This window comes from Peromyscus californicus, unplaced genomic scaffold (genome assembly GCF_007827085.1).
Source record: "Peromyscus californicus insignis strain IS unplaced genomic scaffold, ASM782708v3 Scaffold_15__1_contigs__length_86483966, whole genome shotgun sequence".
In the NCBI taxonomy this organism is placed as follows: Eukaryota; Metazoa; Chordata; class Mammalia; order Rodentia; family Cricetidae; genus Peromyscus; species Peromyscus californicus.
The window spans coordinates 24,087,306-24,101,255 of record NW_026294447.1 but is presented as its reverse complement, the minus strand read 5'-3'; the positions used below and the strand labels follow the sequence as shown (position 1 = coordinate 24,101,255).

At 42.5% G+C, this 13,950-nt stretch overlaps 1 protein-coding gene and 1 non-coding gene across 5 annotated transcripts in view; one reads left to right on the top strand and one right to left on the bottom strand.

Annotated features, from left to right (window-relative positions):
- Eapp (E2F associated phosphoprotein) overlaps nt 1-13,950 on the top strand; it is a 37,109-nt gene that overhangs the window by 7,084 nt on the left and 16,075 nt on the right. For 3 of the 4 annotated variants that reach the window (XM_052738522.1, XM_052738521.1, XM_052738523.1), the window contains exons 4-5: nt 4,481-4,598; nt 8,121-8,234. In XM_052738522.1, coding sequence (XP_052594482.1) covers nt 4,481-4,598; nt 8,121-8,234 — 232 coding nt within the window. Of the gene's footprint in view, nt 1-4,480; nt 4,599-8,120; nt 8,235-13,199; nt 13,311-13,950 lie in introns of all 4 variants that reach the window. The other variant, XR_008218313.1, reaches the window with a different exon arrangement.
- On the bottom strand, nt 8,622-8,723 carry LOC128111294 (U6 spliceosomal RNA). Its single transcript, XR_008218560.1, has one exon. It is a non-coding gene; the product is annotated as a U6 spliceosomal RNA (small nuclear RNA).

Genomic DNA, 13,950 nt, shown 5'->3' with positions numbered 1-13,950 from the left:
TGGAAATCAAACCTGGGTCCCCTGGCCAAACCTGGGTCCTCTGGAACAGCAGCCAGTGCTCTTAACTGCTGAGCCATCTTTCCAGCTCCTCTATTTAAAGTTTATTTTATTTTTTTTTTTTTTCTCGGAGCTGAGGACTGAACCCAGGGCCTTGCGCTTGCTAGGCAAGCGTTCTACCACTGAGCTAAATCCCCAACCCCTAAAGTTTATTTTTAAGAAACAATAGACTAAGCCAAGTGTGGTGGCTACATCTTTAGTCCCAGCACTCAGGGAGGCAGAGGTAGGCCAGCCAGAGCTACACAGTAAGACCCGGTCTCAAAAGAAAAAAAAGAAAGAAATTGTATGTTGTTGATGGAGGTGCAGAATTGGTTAGTAAGAAAGGCAGGGGTGCAGATGTGTGCATTGCAACAGCAGTTCTCACCATGTGGGTTATGACCCCTTTCACAGGGGTCGTCGAAGAGCATCAGAAAACACATATTTCCAGTGTTCTTAGGAACTGAGACACTGCTCCTCTATCCACCTCTCTGTAGTCTGCCCACATGCAGATACACCCACATGTGAGTACCAACCCCTTCACATACACCCTAAACAAATAAAGGTGTGTGTGACAGGTTGGGTGCAGTAATGTACTTGTGTAGACCCACCGCAGCTGATGTGTTGAAAGAAGCAGTATTGGAAATAAAACTACACTTGATGAATTGTAATTACTGGGTAATATAAAATCATCAACTACGGCAAGAAAAAAATCTGTACCATGGGAACTTTATCTGGCTGCTGATTGGTCTTTTATATTCTGCCGTGGTTGATGTGAATACTGCCCCCTATTGATAGTAGATAGTAACAGGTATGTAAACCACAAAACAACAAAAAACAGAATGGTAAATCATAGGAATTTTTTTGTTTTTCGAGACAGGACTTCTCTGCATAACATCTCGAGCTGTCCTGAAACTCACTTTGTAGACTGGGCTGGGCTTAACCTTACAGAGATCCACCTGCCTCTGCCTTCCAAGTGCTGGGAATAACTGGCCAGTCATAGGAAATTTTAATGAACTGCATTGACTGAAATAGGCTATGTATCATCTTTTGTCTTATAAAAGCTATTGTTATATATTGTTTTCATTAGAAAACCATCCTATGACAATGGATTATGTATAGAAAAATGTTAAGAAACTGTAGTGAAAATTTTTTTACAGTATGGTTTTATCTCAATAATTAGAGCAGAAATTTAGAAATCATGATTTGTTATTTGTTGTGAAATTCTATTAGCAAAGCCTATGAAGCTGAACACACTAAACGCCATTTTGATAGCGAGCCTCTGAGCTCTGCCAGCAAGGATACCAACTAATTTAGAAGCAAAGCCGATGGACTCAGGAAAGCCAGACTTGCCAGGCGGCGGTGGCACACGCCTTTAATCCCAGCACTTAGGAAGTAGAGGCAGGTGGATCTCTGTGAGTTCGAAGCCAGCCTGGGCTACAGAGTGAGTTCCAGGACAGCCATGGCTACACAGAGAAATTGTCTCAAAAGAAACCCCCCAAAAAAGGAAAGCCAAAATTGACACTGGTGGCAAGTACCACAAACAAAATAGAGCAGTCATTGAATCTTCATATTTGGTGGCACTCAGACTCGCCACAGCTATGACATCTCACACCGTTGCTGAGGATTTACTGTTGCCTGTGGCCAAAGACAGTGTCCAAGTTATGATTGGAGATGACCTTGTTACATAGTTAATACAGTTTCCTTATCTAAGGACACTGTCTGCAGAAGAATAGATGGCATGTCTGCTGATATTCTTGATCATTGAATCCAGGAGATCAAATCTGCTCCACTCCATATTTACTGTGCAGCTCGATGAATCCACAGACACTGCAAACTGTTCATAGTTACTGTTTTACAGGAGGTATATTAATGATGGCAACGTTAAAGATGAGTTTCTTTTTTGCAAAGCTCTTGAATCCACAACCACTGCACGTGAAGTATTTGACATGGTTCATTTCTGAAAGAGCGGAAGATCTCTTGGAAAAGGGTTTGTGGTGTTGGCACAGACGGTGCTCCTGCTGAGCTAGGGTGTCGATCTGGACTTCAGTGTGGTGCTCAGTGAGGCACCACAGTCATCGGGCCTCACTGTGTGATTCACGGGCAAATATTAGCAGTGAGGATGCTGCCACAAGGGTTACAAGAAGTCATGGAAAACGTCATAAGTTCTGTCAGTTTGTCACCATGAGAGCACTTTAAACAGTCGACTGTTTTTACAACTGCAGTGAGTTGGATACTCCGAACAAAGCTATGCTATTTCACACTAAAGTGTGATGGTTGTCCGGAGGAAATGTTTTAAAAGTGTTTTTGAGCTTTGTGATGAACTCAATTTTTTTTAGACTTATTTTCTTATGTATTTTATGTACATGAATGCTCTGTCTTCATGTACACCAGAAGAAGGAGGGCATCAGATCATGTTACAAATGGTTGTGAGCCACCATGTGGTTGCTGGGAATTGAACTCAGGACCTCTGGAAGAGCAGCTGGTGCTCTTAACCGCTAGGCCACCTCTCCAGCCCCCTCAGAAAGCAAGACCATAGTTGGAAGCACTTTTCAGCGATGAAAATGAATTGCAGAAAATAGCTTACTTGGTGGACATCTTTGCCACCTTGAATGAATTAAATTTATCACTGCACGGACCAAATGCAGCATGCCTAGATTTGTCTGAAAAGATCTGATCATTCCAAATGAAACTTCAGCTTTGGCAAAAATAAATAAATAAATAAAAAGGTGAGACAGCACAAGAGGAATTCACTGAACATAAACAGCCATGCAGTGAGAACTGACTTCTCTACGATGCCATTACAGAATTCTGGATCGAGTGTCTGCAGTCATTTCCTCTTTTCTCTGAGACTGAGTTACACCTTCTTCCATTTCCAACAACATATCTTTGTGAAACAGGGTGTTCCAGCTTACTGGTTATCAAGTCTAAATACAGAAGTAGACTGTGCTTTTTGCAAAGACTGCCCTGAGAATTTCTGATCTGGTGAGAAAGAAGCAGTCTAAACCTTTGCACTGAGGTTGGCTTTTTATACACACTGTCGCAAAATGTAGCAGTGTAGTTTACTGTTGTTATTGTTACCCTTGCTACACCAAGCTTCAAGACAAAATTTTGTTTATTTGTAATTAAAAATAAATATTCCACAATATATAATTACTTATTGTTTTTGTAATTAATCACTAAATTTTATATTTATGTATCCATACATACATGTTTAGATACATGCACACATACATGTGTATATATAAATATGTGTATGGGTGTGTGTGTGTATACACACACACACACACACACACACACACACACACACACACACACACATATATATATAAATATTTTTTTCTCCCCATTTTCAAGACAGGGTTTTTCTGTAGCCCGTGGCTGTCTTGGAACTTGTTCTGTAGACCAGGCTGATCTTGAACTCAGACATCCCTTTCAGGGGCGTGTGTCACCACCATCCGGCTCTTAGGTTTTTATGTTGACCTCCACCTATTTGTTACATGTATTAGGCTGGCCTCCAGCTCACAGAGACCCAGCTGCCTCTGCCCTACTACCCTCAACCCCACAGTGCTGGGTTTAAAGGACCACACCTGCCTAAGAGCATAGTTTTAGAAGTCTGCTTTTTTGTTTTAAGTACTTTGGGTCCTCAAGAATGTTAGGCAAGGGGCTAGAGCAGTGGTCGCAACCCACAGATTGAGAAACGCTGGGCTAGAGAGATGGTCCAGAAGTTAAGAGCACTCGCTGTTCTTGTAGAGGGCCTGGGTTCAGTTCCCAGCACTCACATTGCCCCTCACAGCTGTCCATAATTCCAGTTCCACAGGACCTGGGGCCCCTTTTTGGCCTCAGCAAGCATTAGGCATTCATGGAGTATATTTGTATACATTCAGGCAAAACACTTATATCCATAAAATAAAAAGCAATAAACCTTAAAAGAATTACCATTTCAGTTTTAAATATTTTTGTTCTGATTTTAGTATTTATTTGAGAGATGGTCTCAGAGTGTAGCCCCATCTAACCTAGAATTCACTATGCAGCCCAGGCTGGCCTTGAACTCAAAAGATTCACCTGCCTTTGCTTCAGGAGTGCTGGGATTACAGGCGTGCCCTACCACGCCTCCTCTATCTTTAATTTAGTGTCTTAATTGGACAAAACTCTTACTTGAAGAATAGCTGTATTTATTTAATTTCATGTAATGTTTTTTGGGGTAAGGTTTTGTTTTTGTTGCCAGGGTGGCCTGGGACTCACTGTGTAGTCCAGGTGTGGCAATTCTCCTGCCTCGACCTCCCAAGGGTTGGGATTGCTGGCTAAAGGAAGGCTTTAGGCATCCTTTTAAAAGATAATGTAAATAGAATAATACATAGTATGGGAATCAGGAGTCATTTTATATTAAAGAATTGTAAACTTTAAACATGATTCTGATTCATAGTCTCAACCTTTTAAAAATTAGCACACGTGACCAAGAAAAAGAAGAAGAAACAGCGCAGGATCCCAACAAATGATGAGCTGCTGTATGACCCTGAGAAAGACAACAGAGACCAAGCCTGGGTTGATGCACAGAGAAGGGGGTAAGAATTTAAATCTGTAATCTTTAGAGAAAGAGTGCTTTTTCCCTGCTTTCGTATTTTACTGTATTTGTATTTATTTTCACACAAACACTTCAAAAACAATTTGAAGATGAAAACTTGAATAGTTTATTTGAAAATAACCAGATTTTAGTTAAGTAATTGATTATTTACTCATTCATTTGTTTGTTTATTTATTTATCTATCTACTTATTTATTTGCAAGACAGGGTTTGTCTGTCTAGCCCTGACTGTCCTGGAACTCACACTATGGGCCAGGCTGGCCTTGAACTCAGATCCATCTGCCTCTGCCTGGGATTAAAGGTCTGCTCCATCACTACCTGGCTGAATTTTTCTTTATTTTTAAAATAGATTCTCATGTAGCCCCTGCTGCTTCAAAACTTAGTATGTGGTTGAAGCTGGCCTTAAACTCCTGGTCTTGCTGCCTCCACCTTCCAGATGCCATCTGGAGTTATAAGTTTGTGTCACCACAGCAGTTAATTGTTGAGTTATTGGTGGATCTAAACTGTCATAGTCAGTCTCTTCATTTAAGAATTGTTCTTGTGAGACAGGGTCTTATTATGCAGCCCTGGCTGGCCTGGTACTCATTATGTATGTTGCTCTGTACAGCAATCCTGCCTCAGCCTTGTAAGTGCTGGGATTATAGGTATGTGCCACTATGCCTGGCCTTCCCTCTTACCACCACCCCATGGTACTAGGAATTGTTTGAACATAGGCTCTTGAGCATACTGGGCAAGTGTTGTATCACGGATCTCTATCCTTAACCTTTTTTTAAAAATTTTATTTATTTATTTTATGTATATGAGTGCTCTACCTGCATGTATGCCTTTATGCCAGAAGAGGGCATCAAATCCCAGTATTGATGGTTGTGAGCCATCCATCATGTGATGGCTGGGAATTGAACTCAGGACCTCTGGAAGAGTGGCCAATGCTCTTAACCACTGAGCCGTCTCTCCAGCCCTGGCTTTTTGCTTTTTAAAACAAGGTCTCATTAAGTTGTTCAGGCTGGTCTTGAAGTCACTCTGTAGCCCAGTGGGCCTGGAACTTGCAGTCCTCCTGCCTCAGCTATATCAGAAGCAGGGATTATGGGCCTGTACCAGTAGGCCTGATTATAAAACTAACTTTTCAGTGGTTGGTTGGTTGGTTTGTATTTTGGTCTTTCCAAACTAACTTTTCCCTAATAGACATGTTAAAACTTTTATTTTTTTATTTTTTTATTTTTTTTGTTTGTGGAGACAGGGTCTGTCCCAGACTGGCCTTGAAGTCCCAGGGCTACCCTGGCCTCCCAAATACCAGGATTATGAGTATGTACCACCAGGCTTATTTTATAATTTTAAATTATTTTGAGAACAAAATTTTAGCTTCTAAGTTAATTTTATTTTTTGATGTCTTGGAACTCACTCTGTAGACCAGGCTGGCCTTGAATACACAGAGATTGTCTACCTCTGCCTCCCACATGTTTTTTGTTATTTTGTTTTTTAGTCCCGAGTTCTGAGATTAAAAGTTTGCATTACTGCACGCCCAAGAGCAAAATGCTTTGGTGGCTCGTCTGCACTGTAGCCCAGTACTCTTTTTATGGCTGAGCAGTGCCATTGCATGTGTATATCTTGATTTTTTTTATCCAGATGTCCACCGAAGGATGTTCTAAGTACCTTTTGACTGTCATGAGTAGTGTTGGCAACACTGGTGTACAGATGTTTGTTTGAGTCCCTACTTCTGTGTTTTTGGTTACAAATCTAGGAGGAGCGTTGGAGGATCACGTGGTAATTCTGTGTTTTAGCTTTTTGTGTGCTTGTGTGTGTGGTGCTGGAGATTGAATTTATGCTGTTGTACATGCTAGGCAGGTACTACGCTGCTGAGCTACACCTGGTGCCCAGGAGGCTGTGCTTCAGTCCAGATGGGGATGGATGGCTGTTTTCCAGGTCGGGAGGGTTGATGTTGCTGTGGGATCTCTGTACACACCCTTAGCTCCAGTTCTTTCCCTGTGCCCTTTTCCTGGCTTGCATTTATGCCCGTGCTGCTTCCTCCAGCGCCCCCTGCTGTTTACTTCCTGAAACTTCCTTTATTTTGTTTTGGGGTCAGGATCTCTGAGGAAGCATGGTTTGGCCTGGGATTTACTGTGTAGCTCAGGCTGGCATTGGGAGCTTTTGTTCTTCCTGCCTTAGCTTTCCAAATTTATTTTACTTTACATTTATTTATTTAAAATTTAGTATTGCTATGTGCATGCATGGCAAGGCATCCTTGTGGAGGTTAGAGGACAGCTTCTGAGAGTCAGTTCTCTTTCCATCATGTAAGTTCTCCAGGTTGAACTCCGGTTGTCATGTTAGTGGCAAACACCTTTACCTGGTAAGCCATCTTACCAGCTCCTCTATCTTCAGTTTTTGTAACAGTCTCTACTGAACCCAGAGCTCTGCCCGGCTGAGTTCCAGGTATCTGCCTGGCTCTATCCTGCTGTCCCGGAGAGCACTGTGGCCCGTGCCTCTGTGCCTGCTCTTTATGTGGGCTTTGGGCTCTTAGCTCATGCTAGGAATACAGGTGTGGGACACCTTGCCTGGCCGATTTACGGTTTTTCAGACAGGGGACAGGGTTTCTCTGTATAGCTCTGTTTGTCCTGGAACTCACACTGTAGACCAGGCTGGCCTTGAACTCAGAGATCTGCCTGCCTCTGCCTCCAGAGTGCTGGAGTGAAAGGCCACCAGCACCTGGCTTAAGTTTGTGACTACAAATGTAAAAATAGTTTCTTAGATTTTCCTTGTTTTTGGTCTCTTAAGTATCTTGAATCATGGCCAGATGTGAGAAAGAGTTAGTTTCCTGTTAGAATTCACCTGAGATTTCCTCAGAATCACACTGATACTACGGGTTTTGGTTTGTTGTCAGGTTTGGTTTTTATGAGACACATCTCATTTTAGCTCATACTGACCTTGAACTCTGGATCCCCCTGCTTCTGTCTCTGGTGCTGGGATTTCAGGCATGAACCACCACATCCCACCACACTGTCTGCTTTGAAAGAAAATGACTGTGTGCAGTCCAGACTTAAGGAGTTAGGCTCTGCCACCTTGAAATTTGATTTGATTTAATTTTTTTTGAGCACTTTTTTTTTTTTAACTTTCTGCCTCTCCAAGATGTTTTAGATAGATCTTGTAAAGCAGATCCCTAGAATTATCCATTTCTGGTGCTGGAGAGATGGCTCATGGGTTAAGAGCACTTGTTCTTACAGAGGACCTGAGTTTGGTTTCTAGCGCCCACATGGTGACTCTCAGTTCCTGGAGACCCCACACCTTCTTCTGACCTCCCAGGGCACCAGGCATGCATGTAGTGCACTTAGCTACATGCAGATAAGACATTCATATCCTTAAAGAAAAATAGATCAAAAATATAAATAATAATAATAAAGTAGCTAGTCATTTCTCTGAGTACTGATTCCATTTTCTGGACAGTGACATTAGAAACCAGGATTTGGTTGATTAATGTATTTTTCCTTCTCTAATTTATTTTTCTGTTTTAGTTATCATGCTTTTGGATTGCGGAGACCACATCAGAAACAACAGCCTGTTCCAAACAGCGATGCTGTTTTGAATTGCCCTGCCTGTATGACTACACTGTGCCTTGATTGCCAAAGGTAAGGGACAGAGGTAAACATATCACATGCACCCAAATGAGCGTACTCCCACCCTCGAACAAACCTTTCCCAGAACCAAAACAGTTTGGTGGGCCTTTGCTTAAATCAGAAGTAGACTTTTTTGCTGTTTATGTAAACATTTATTTGACCAAAATGTAGAAAAGTAGTAACTGTAACATACGATACAGTTGCAGGAATCTGAAGAACAGAGTGGGTTTGCTAAAAGTTCATCTCTCTGGTAGTGTGATGTTTAAAACACAGGAGCGAGAGCAAGGCAGGCTTGGTGCACCCCTTTATCCCAGCACTCGGGAGGCAGAGGCAGGAGGAGCTCTGTGAGTTTGAGGCCAGCCTGGACTACAGAGCTACACAGAGAAACCCTGTCTCAGGAAAAAAAAAAAAAAAATTAATGTCATCCTTGAACAGGGGCATGCTAATTTTCTTTGTATTGTTTCAGTTTTAATATATGTGCTGCTGAATTGAATCGAGCATAAGAGACAGTTTTTAAAAATAACAGTTATTAACAGTTATTGCCGGGTGAGGAGAAGCACATTTTTAATACCAGCATTTGGGAGGTGGAGGCAGGTGGATCTCTGTGAGTTTGAGGCCAGCCTGGTCTACAGAGTGAGTTCCAGGATAGCCAGGGATATACAAAGAAACCCTGTCTTGAAACCCCCCCCCCAAAAAAAAAGCTATTATTAGTGCAATTATTCACTAATAGTAATTCAAACCTCTGCTGGTCTATAATCCCAGTACTTGCAGGTTCAAACAGGATGATTGCTATAGGTTCAAGACTGCTCTCAGCTACAAAGTGAGGACCTGCCTCAAAAAACAAGAATGGGCTGGAGAGGTGGCTCAGAGGTTAAGAGCACTGGCTACAGAGGTGCTGAGTTCAGTTCCCAGCAAACATGGTGGCCCACCACCATCTGTAATGAGATCTGGCGCCCTCTTCTGGTGTGCAGGCGTACATGCTGGCAGAACACTGAATACACAATAAATAAACACATCTGTAAGAACTCAGGTTTGGTTCTCAGCCCCCAGAGGGCAGCTCAGGGGATCCAGCACCTTCTTCTAACCTCTGCAAGCATCAGGCATGCATGTGGTGTACATACATACAGGCAGAACAGTTGTACATATAAAAATACAATAAATTTTTTTTTTTTTTTTTGAGACAGGGTTTCTCTCTGTTGTGTATCTCTGGTTGTCCTGGAACTTGCTCTGCAGACCAGGCTGGCCTTGAACTCAGAGATCTGCCTGCCTCTGCCTCCCAAGTGCTGGGATTAAAGGCGTGTGCCACTGCTCCTGGCCTAATCTTTTTTCTTTTTTTCTTTATTTTACATGCCAACCACAGTTTCTCCTCCCTCCTCTCCCCCCCTTTCCTCCCCCTACCTCCCTTCTACCCCTTCCCCATCCACTCCTCTTCCATCTCCATTCAGAAAGGGTAAGGCCTCCTATGGGAGTCAACAAAGCATGGTATATCAAGCTGAGGCAGGACCAAGCTCCTCCCCCCTGCATCAAGGCTGAGCAAGGCATCCCACCATAGGGAATAAGTTCCAAAAAGCCAGCTCATGCATCAGGGACAGGTCCTGGTCCCACTGCTAGGGGCCTCACAAACAGAATAAGCTACACAACTTCACCCACATGCGGAGGGCCTAGGTTGGTCCCATGCAGGCCCCCTAGCTGTTGGTCCAAGTCCGTGAACTCCCACAAGCTCAGGTCAGCTGTCTCTGTGGGTTTTCCAGTCATGATCTTGACGCCCCCTTGCTAATATAATCCCTCCTCCCACTCTTCAACTGGGCTTCTGGAGTTCAGCCCAGTGCTTGACTGTGGATCTCTGCATCTGCTTCCATCAGCTACTGAATGAAAGGTCTATGATGACAATTAGGGTAGTCACCATTTGATTACAGGAAAAGATCAGTTCAGGCACCCTCTCCACTATTGCTGGGAGTCTTAGCTGGGGTCATCCTTGTGGATTCCTGGGAGTTTCCCTGGTACCAGGTTTCTCCCTAACCCTATAATGGCTCCATCAAGATCTCTCTTTCATTGCTCTCCCTCTCTGTCCTTCTCCCAACTCGGCCATCCTGATCCCTTCCTTATGTTCCCATCCCTCCACACTCCCCCTTCCCCCAGTTTACTCATGGAGATCTCATCTATTTCCCCTTCCCAGGGTGATCCATGTGTCCCTCTTAGGGTCCTCCTTGTTACCTAGCTTCTCTGGGGCCTAAACTTTTTTTTTAAACAAAACAATACAAACCTCAAATAATTCTAGACAGAGCATTAAGTGTTTCTGACTTTCGTTGAAGTGTCAGCCACTGTTGTGAGGTATCATGGTCCTCTTACTTGCATTTTGTTTCCAATTTGATTTTAGACTTGAATCAGTTCAGTATTTCTGCACATATGGAGATTTAAAGTGTGTGTTTTGTCGTTGTTTCTTTTCGGAAACAGTCTCGCTATGTAGACTAGGCAGGCCTCAAACTCTGGGCAGTCCTTTCTCGTCTCCAATATACTGTGGTTCCTTGTTGGCTCCTTCCTGTAAGAGTTCTCTAGAATTTGGTTCAAACTGCTCAGAGCAGCACACATCTAAAACCACAGCATTTGGAAGGTGGAGAGGAAGAGCCCGATTTCTACGCTTACTTCAGCTACATATCAAGTTCAAGTCCAGCTTGGATTGTATAGCAAGACTTTGTCTTGAAAAATAAAATTTAGGTGAGATGGCCTAGATGATAAAGGTGTTGGTAAACCACCCAACCTGAGCTCCACTCCAAGACCTGTGTCGTGGGAGAAGAGAACTGACTCTCTCTGAGCTCCACACACATTCTGTGCTGTGTGCCCACCTCTCCAAACCCCACCTCCACAGATGCAGGGCTGGCATGGTGGTGCATGCCTGTGTCCCCGACCTGGAAGGCAAAGCTTGAGGACCAGGAGTTAGAGGCCAGCCTTAGTTACAGAGCTGGTCTGAGTAAAGACCTGTCTCAAAAAACTTAAACATAGCCGAGTGGTGGTGGCGGTGGGGAGTGGCGGGGGGGGGGGGGGGGGGGGGGGGGGGGGGCGGCGGCGGTGGCGCACACCTTTAATCCTAGCACTTGGGAGGCAGAGGCAGAGACAGGTGAATCTCTGTGAGTTCGAGGCCAGCCTGGTCTACAAAGTGAGTTCCAGAACAGCCAGGACTGTTACACAGAGGAACCCTATCTCCAAAAATCCAAATAAATAAATAAATAAACAAAAATTTAAACATTTTTCATCAAATTCCCAGCAACTTTTTTGTCTTCCTAAGTTTGTTTGTTTATTTTTTTGGTGTTTTGAGACAAAGTTTCCCTGTGAAATGTACAGCGGTCTTTTTCAGGTGGGCCTCTGAGAGTTCCAGGCCAGCCAGGGAAACATAGTGAGAACCTGTCTCAAAAGGAGAAAACAAAATTTTATTTTATTTTTTTATTTATTTTTATTTTTCTATTATCAGCTTGATACAGTATAAATTCTTATCCTAATAGTGAAATGTTTCATTGAGGCTTGCCCAGTAATTGAGTAAAACCAAAACTTATAAGCCAGAGTCATCCTAGGGCCCCCCTGCTATATAGCCTCCCTGGTTCTGTCTGTAGGTTGCAGTCTGATTGTTCTTTGCTTTATATCTAGAATCCACTTATGAGTGAGTACATACCATGTTTGTCCTTCTGGGTCAAACACATTTTCTTAATCCATTCTTCTGTTGACGGGCATCCAGGTTCTGGCTATTATGAATAATGCTGCTGTGAACATAGTTGAGCATGTATGTATCTTTGTGGTATGATTGAGCATTCCTTGGGTATATGCCCAAGAGTGGTATGGCTGGATCTTGAGGTAGATCGATTCCCAATTTTCTGAGAAACCGCCATACTGATTTCCACAGTGGTTGTACAAGTTTGCATTTCCACCAACAGTGGAGGAGTGTTCCCCTTGCTCCGCATCCTCTCCAACATTGACTGTCATTAGTGTTTTTGATCTTAGCCATTCTGACAGGTGTAAGGTGATATCTCAGAGTCGTTTTGATTTGCATTTCTTTGACTAAGGATGTTGAGCATTTCTTTAAATGTCTTTCAGCCATTTGAGATTCTTCTTTTGAGAATTCTGTTTAGCTCTTTAGCCCATTTTTTGATTGGATTGTTCAGTATTTTGATGTCTAGTTTCTTGAGTTCTTTATATACTTTGAAGATCAGTCCTCTGTCAGATGTGGGATTGGTGAAGGTCTTTTCCCATTCTGTAGGCTCTTTTTGTCTTATTGACCATGTCTTTTGCCCTACAAAAGCTTCTCAGTTTCAAGAGATCCTATTTATTAATTGTTGTGCTCAGTGTCTGTGCTGCTGGTGTTATATTTAGGAAGTGATCTCCTGTGCCAATGCGTTCAAGAGTACTTCCTACTTTCTCTTCTATCAAGTTCAGTGTAACTGGATTTATGTTGAGGTCTTTGATCCACTTGGACTTGAGTTTTGTGCATGGTGACAGATATGGATCTATTTGCATTCTAATACATGTCGACATCCAGTTATGCCAGCACCATTTGTTGAAGATGCTTTCCTTTTTCCATTGTATAGTTTTGGCTTCTTTGTCAAAAATCAGGTGTTCATATGTGCGTGGATTAATGTCAGGGTCTTCAATTTGATTCCATTGGTCCATATGTCGGTTTTTATACCAGTACCAACCTGTTTTTATTACTATAGCTCTATAGTAGAGCTTGATGTTAGGGATGGTGATGCCTCCAGAGGTTGCTTTATTATACAGGATTCTTTTAGCTATCCTGGGTCTTTTGTTTTTCCATATGAAGTTGAGTATTTTTCTTTCCAAGTCTGTGAAGAATTGTGTTGGGATTTTGATGGGGATTTTGAATCTGTAGATTGCTTTTGGTAAGATTGCCATTTTTACTGTGTTAATCCTACCTATCCATGAGCATGGGAGATTCTTCCATTTTCTGATATCTTCTTCAATTTCTTTTTTTAGAGATTTAAAGTTGTTATCGCCGGGCGGTGGTGGCGCACGCCTTTAATCCCAGCACTCGGGAGGCAGAGCCAGGCGGATCTCTGTGAGTTCGAGGCCAGCCTGGACTACCAAGTGAGTTCCAGGAAAGGCGCAAAGCTACACAGAGAAACCCTGTCTCGAAAAGCCAAAAAAAAAAAAAAAAAAAAAAAAAGTTGTTATCAAAAAGGTCCTTCACTTGTTTAGTTAGTGTTATCACAAGGTATTTTATATTATTTGTGGCTATTGTAAAGGGTGATGTTTCTCTGACTTCTTTCTCAGCCCTTTTATCATTTGTGTATAGGAGGGCTACTGATTTTTTTGAGTTGATCTTGTATCCTGCCACTTTACTGAAGGAGTTTATCAGCTGTAGGAGTTCCCTGGTAGAATTTTTGGGGTCACTTATGTATACTCTCATATCATCTGCAAATAGTGTAAGTTTGACTTCTTCCTTTCCAATTTGTATCCCTTTGATCTCCTTTTGTTGTCTTATTGCTCTGGCTAGAACTTCAAGTACTGTATTGAATAAATATGGGGAGAGTGGACAGCCTTGTCTTGTTCCTGATTTTAGTGGAATCGCTTTGAGTTTCTCTCCATTTAATTTGATGTTGGCTGTTGGCTTGCTATAAATTGCCTTTATTATGTTTAGGAATGTTCCTTGTATTCCTGATCTCTCTAAGACCTTTATCATGAAGGGTTGTTGGATTTTGTCAAAGGCTTTTTCAGCATCTAATGA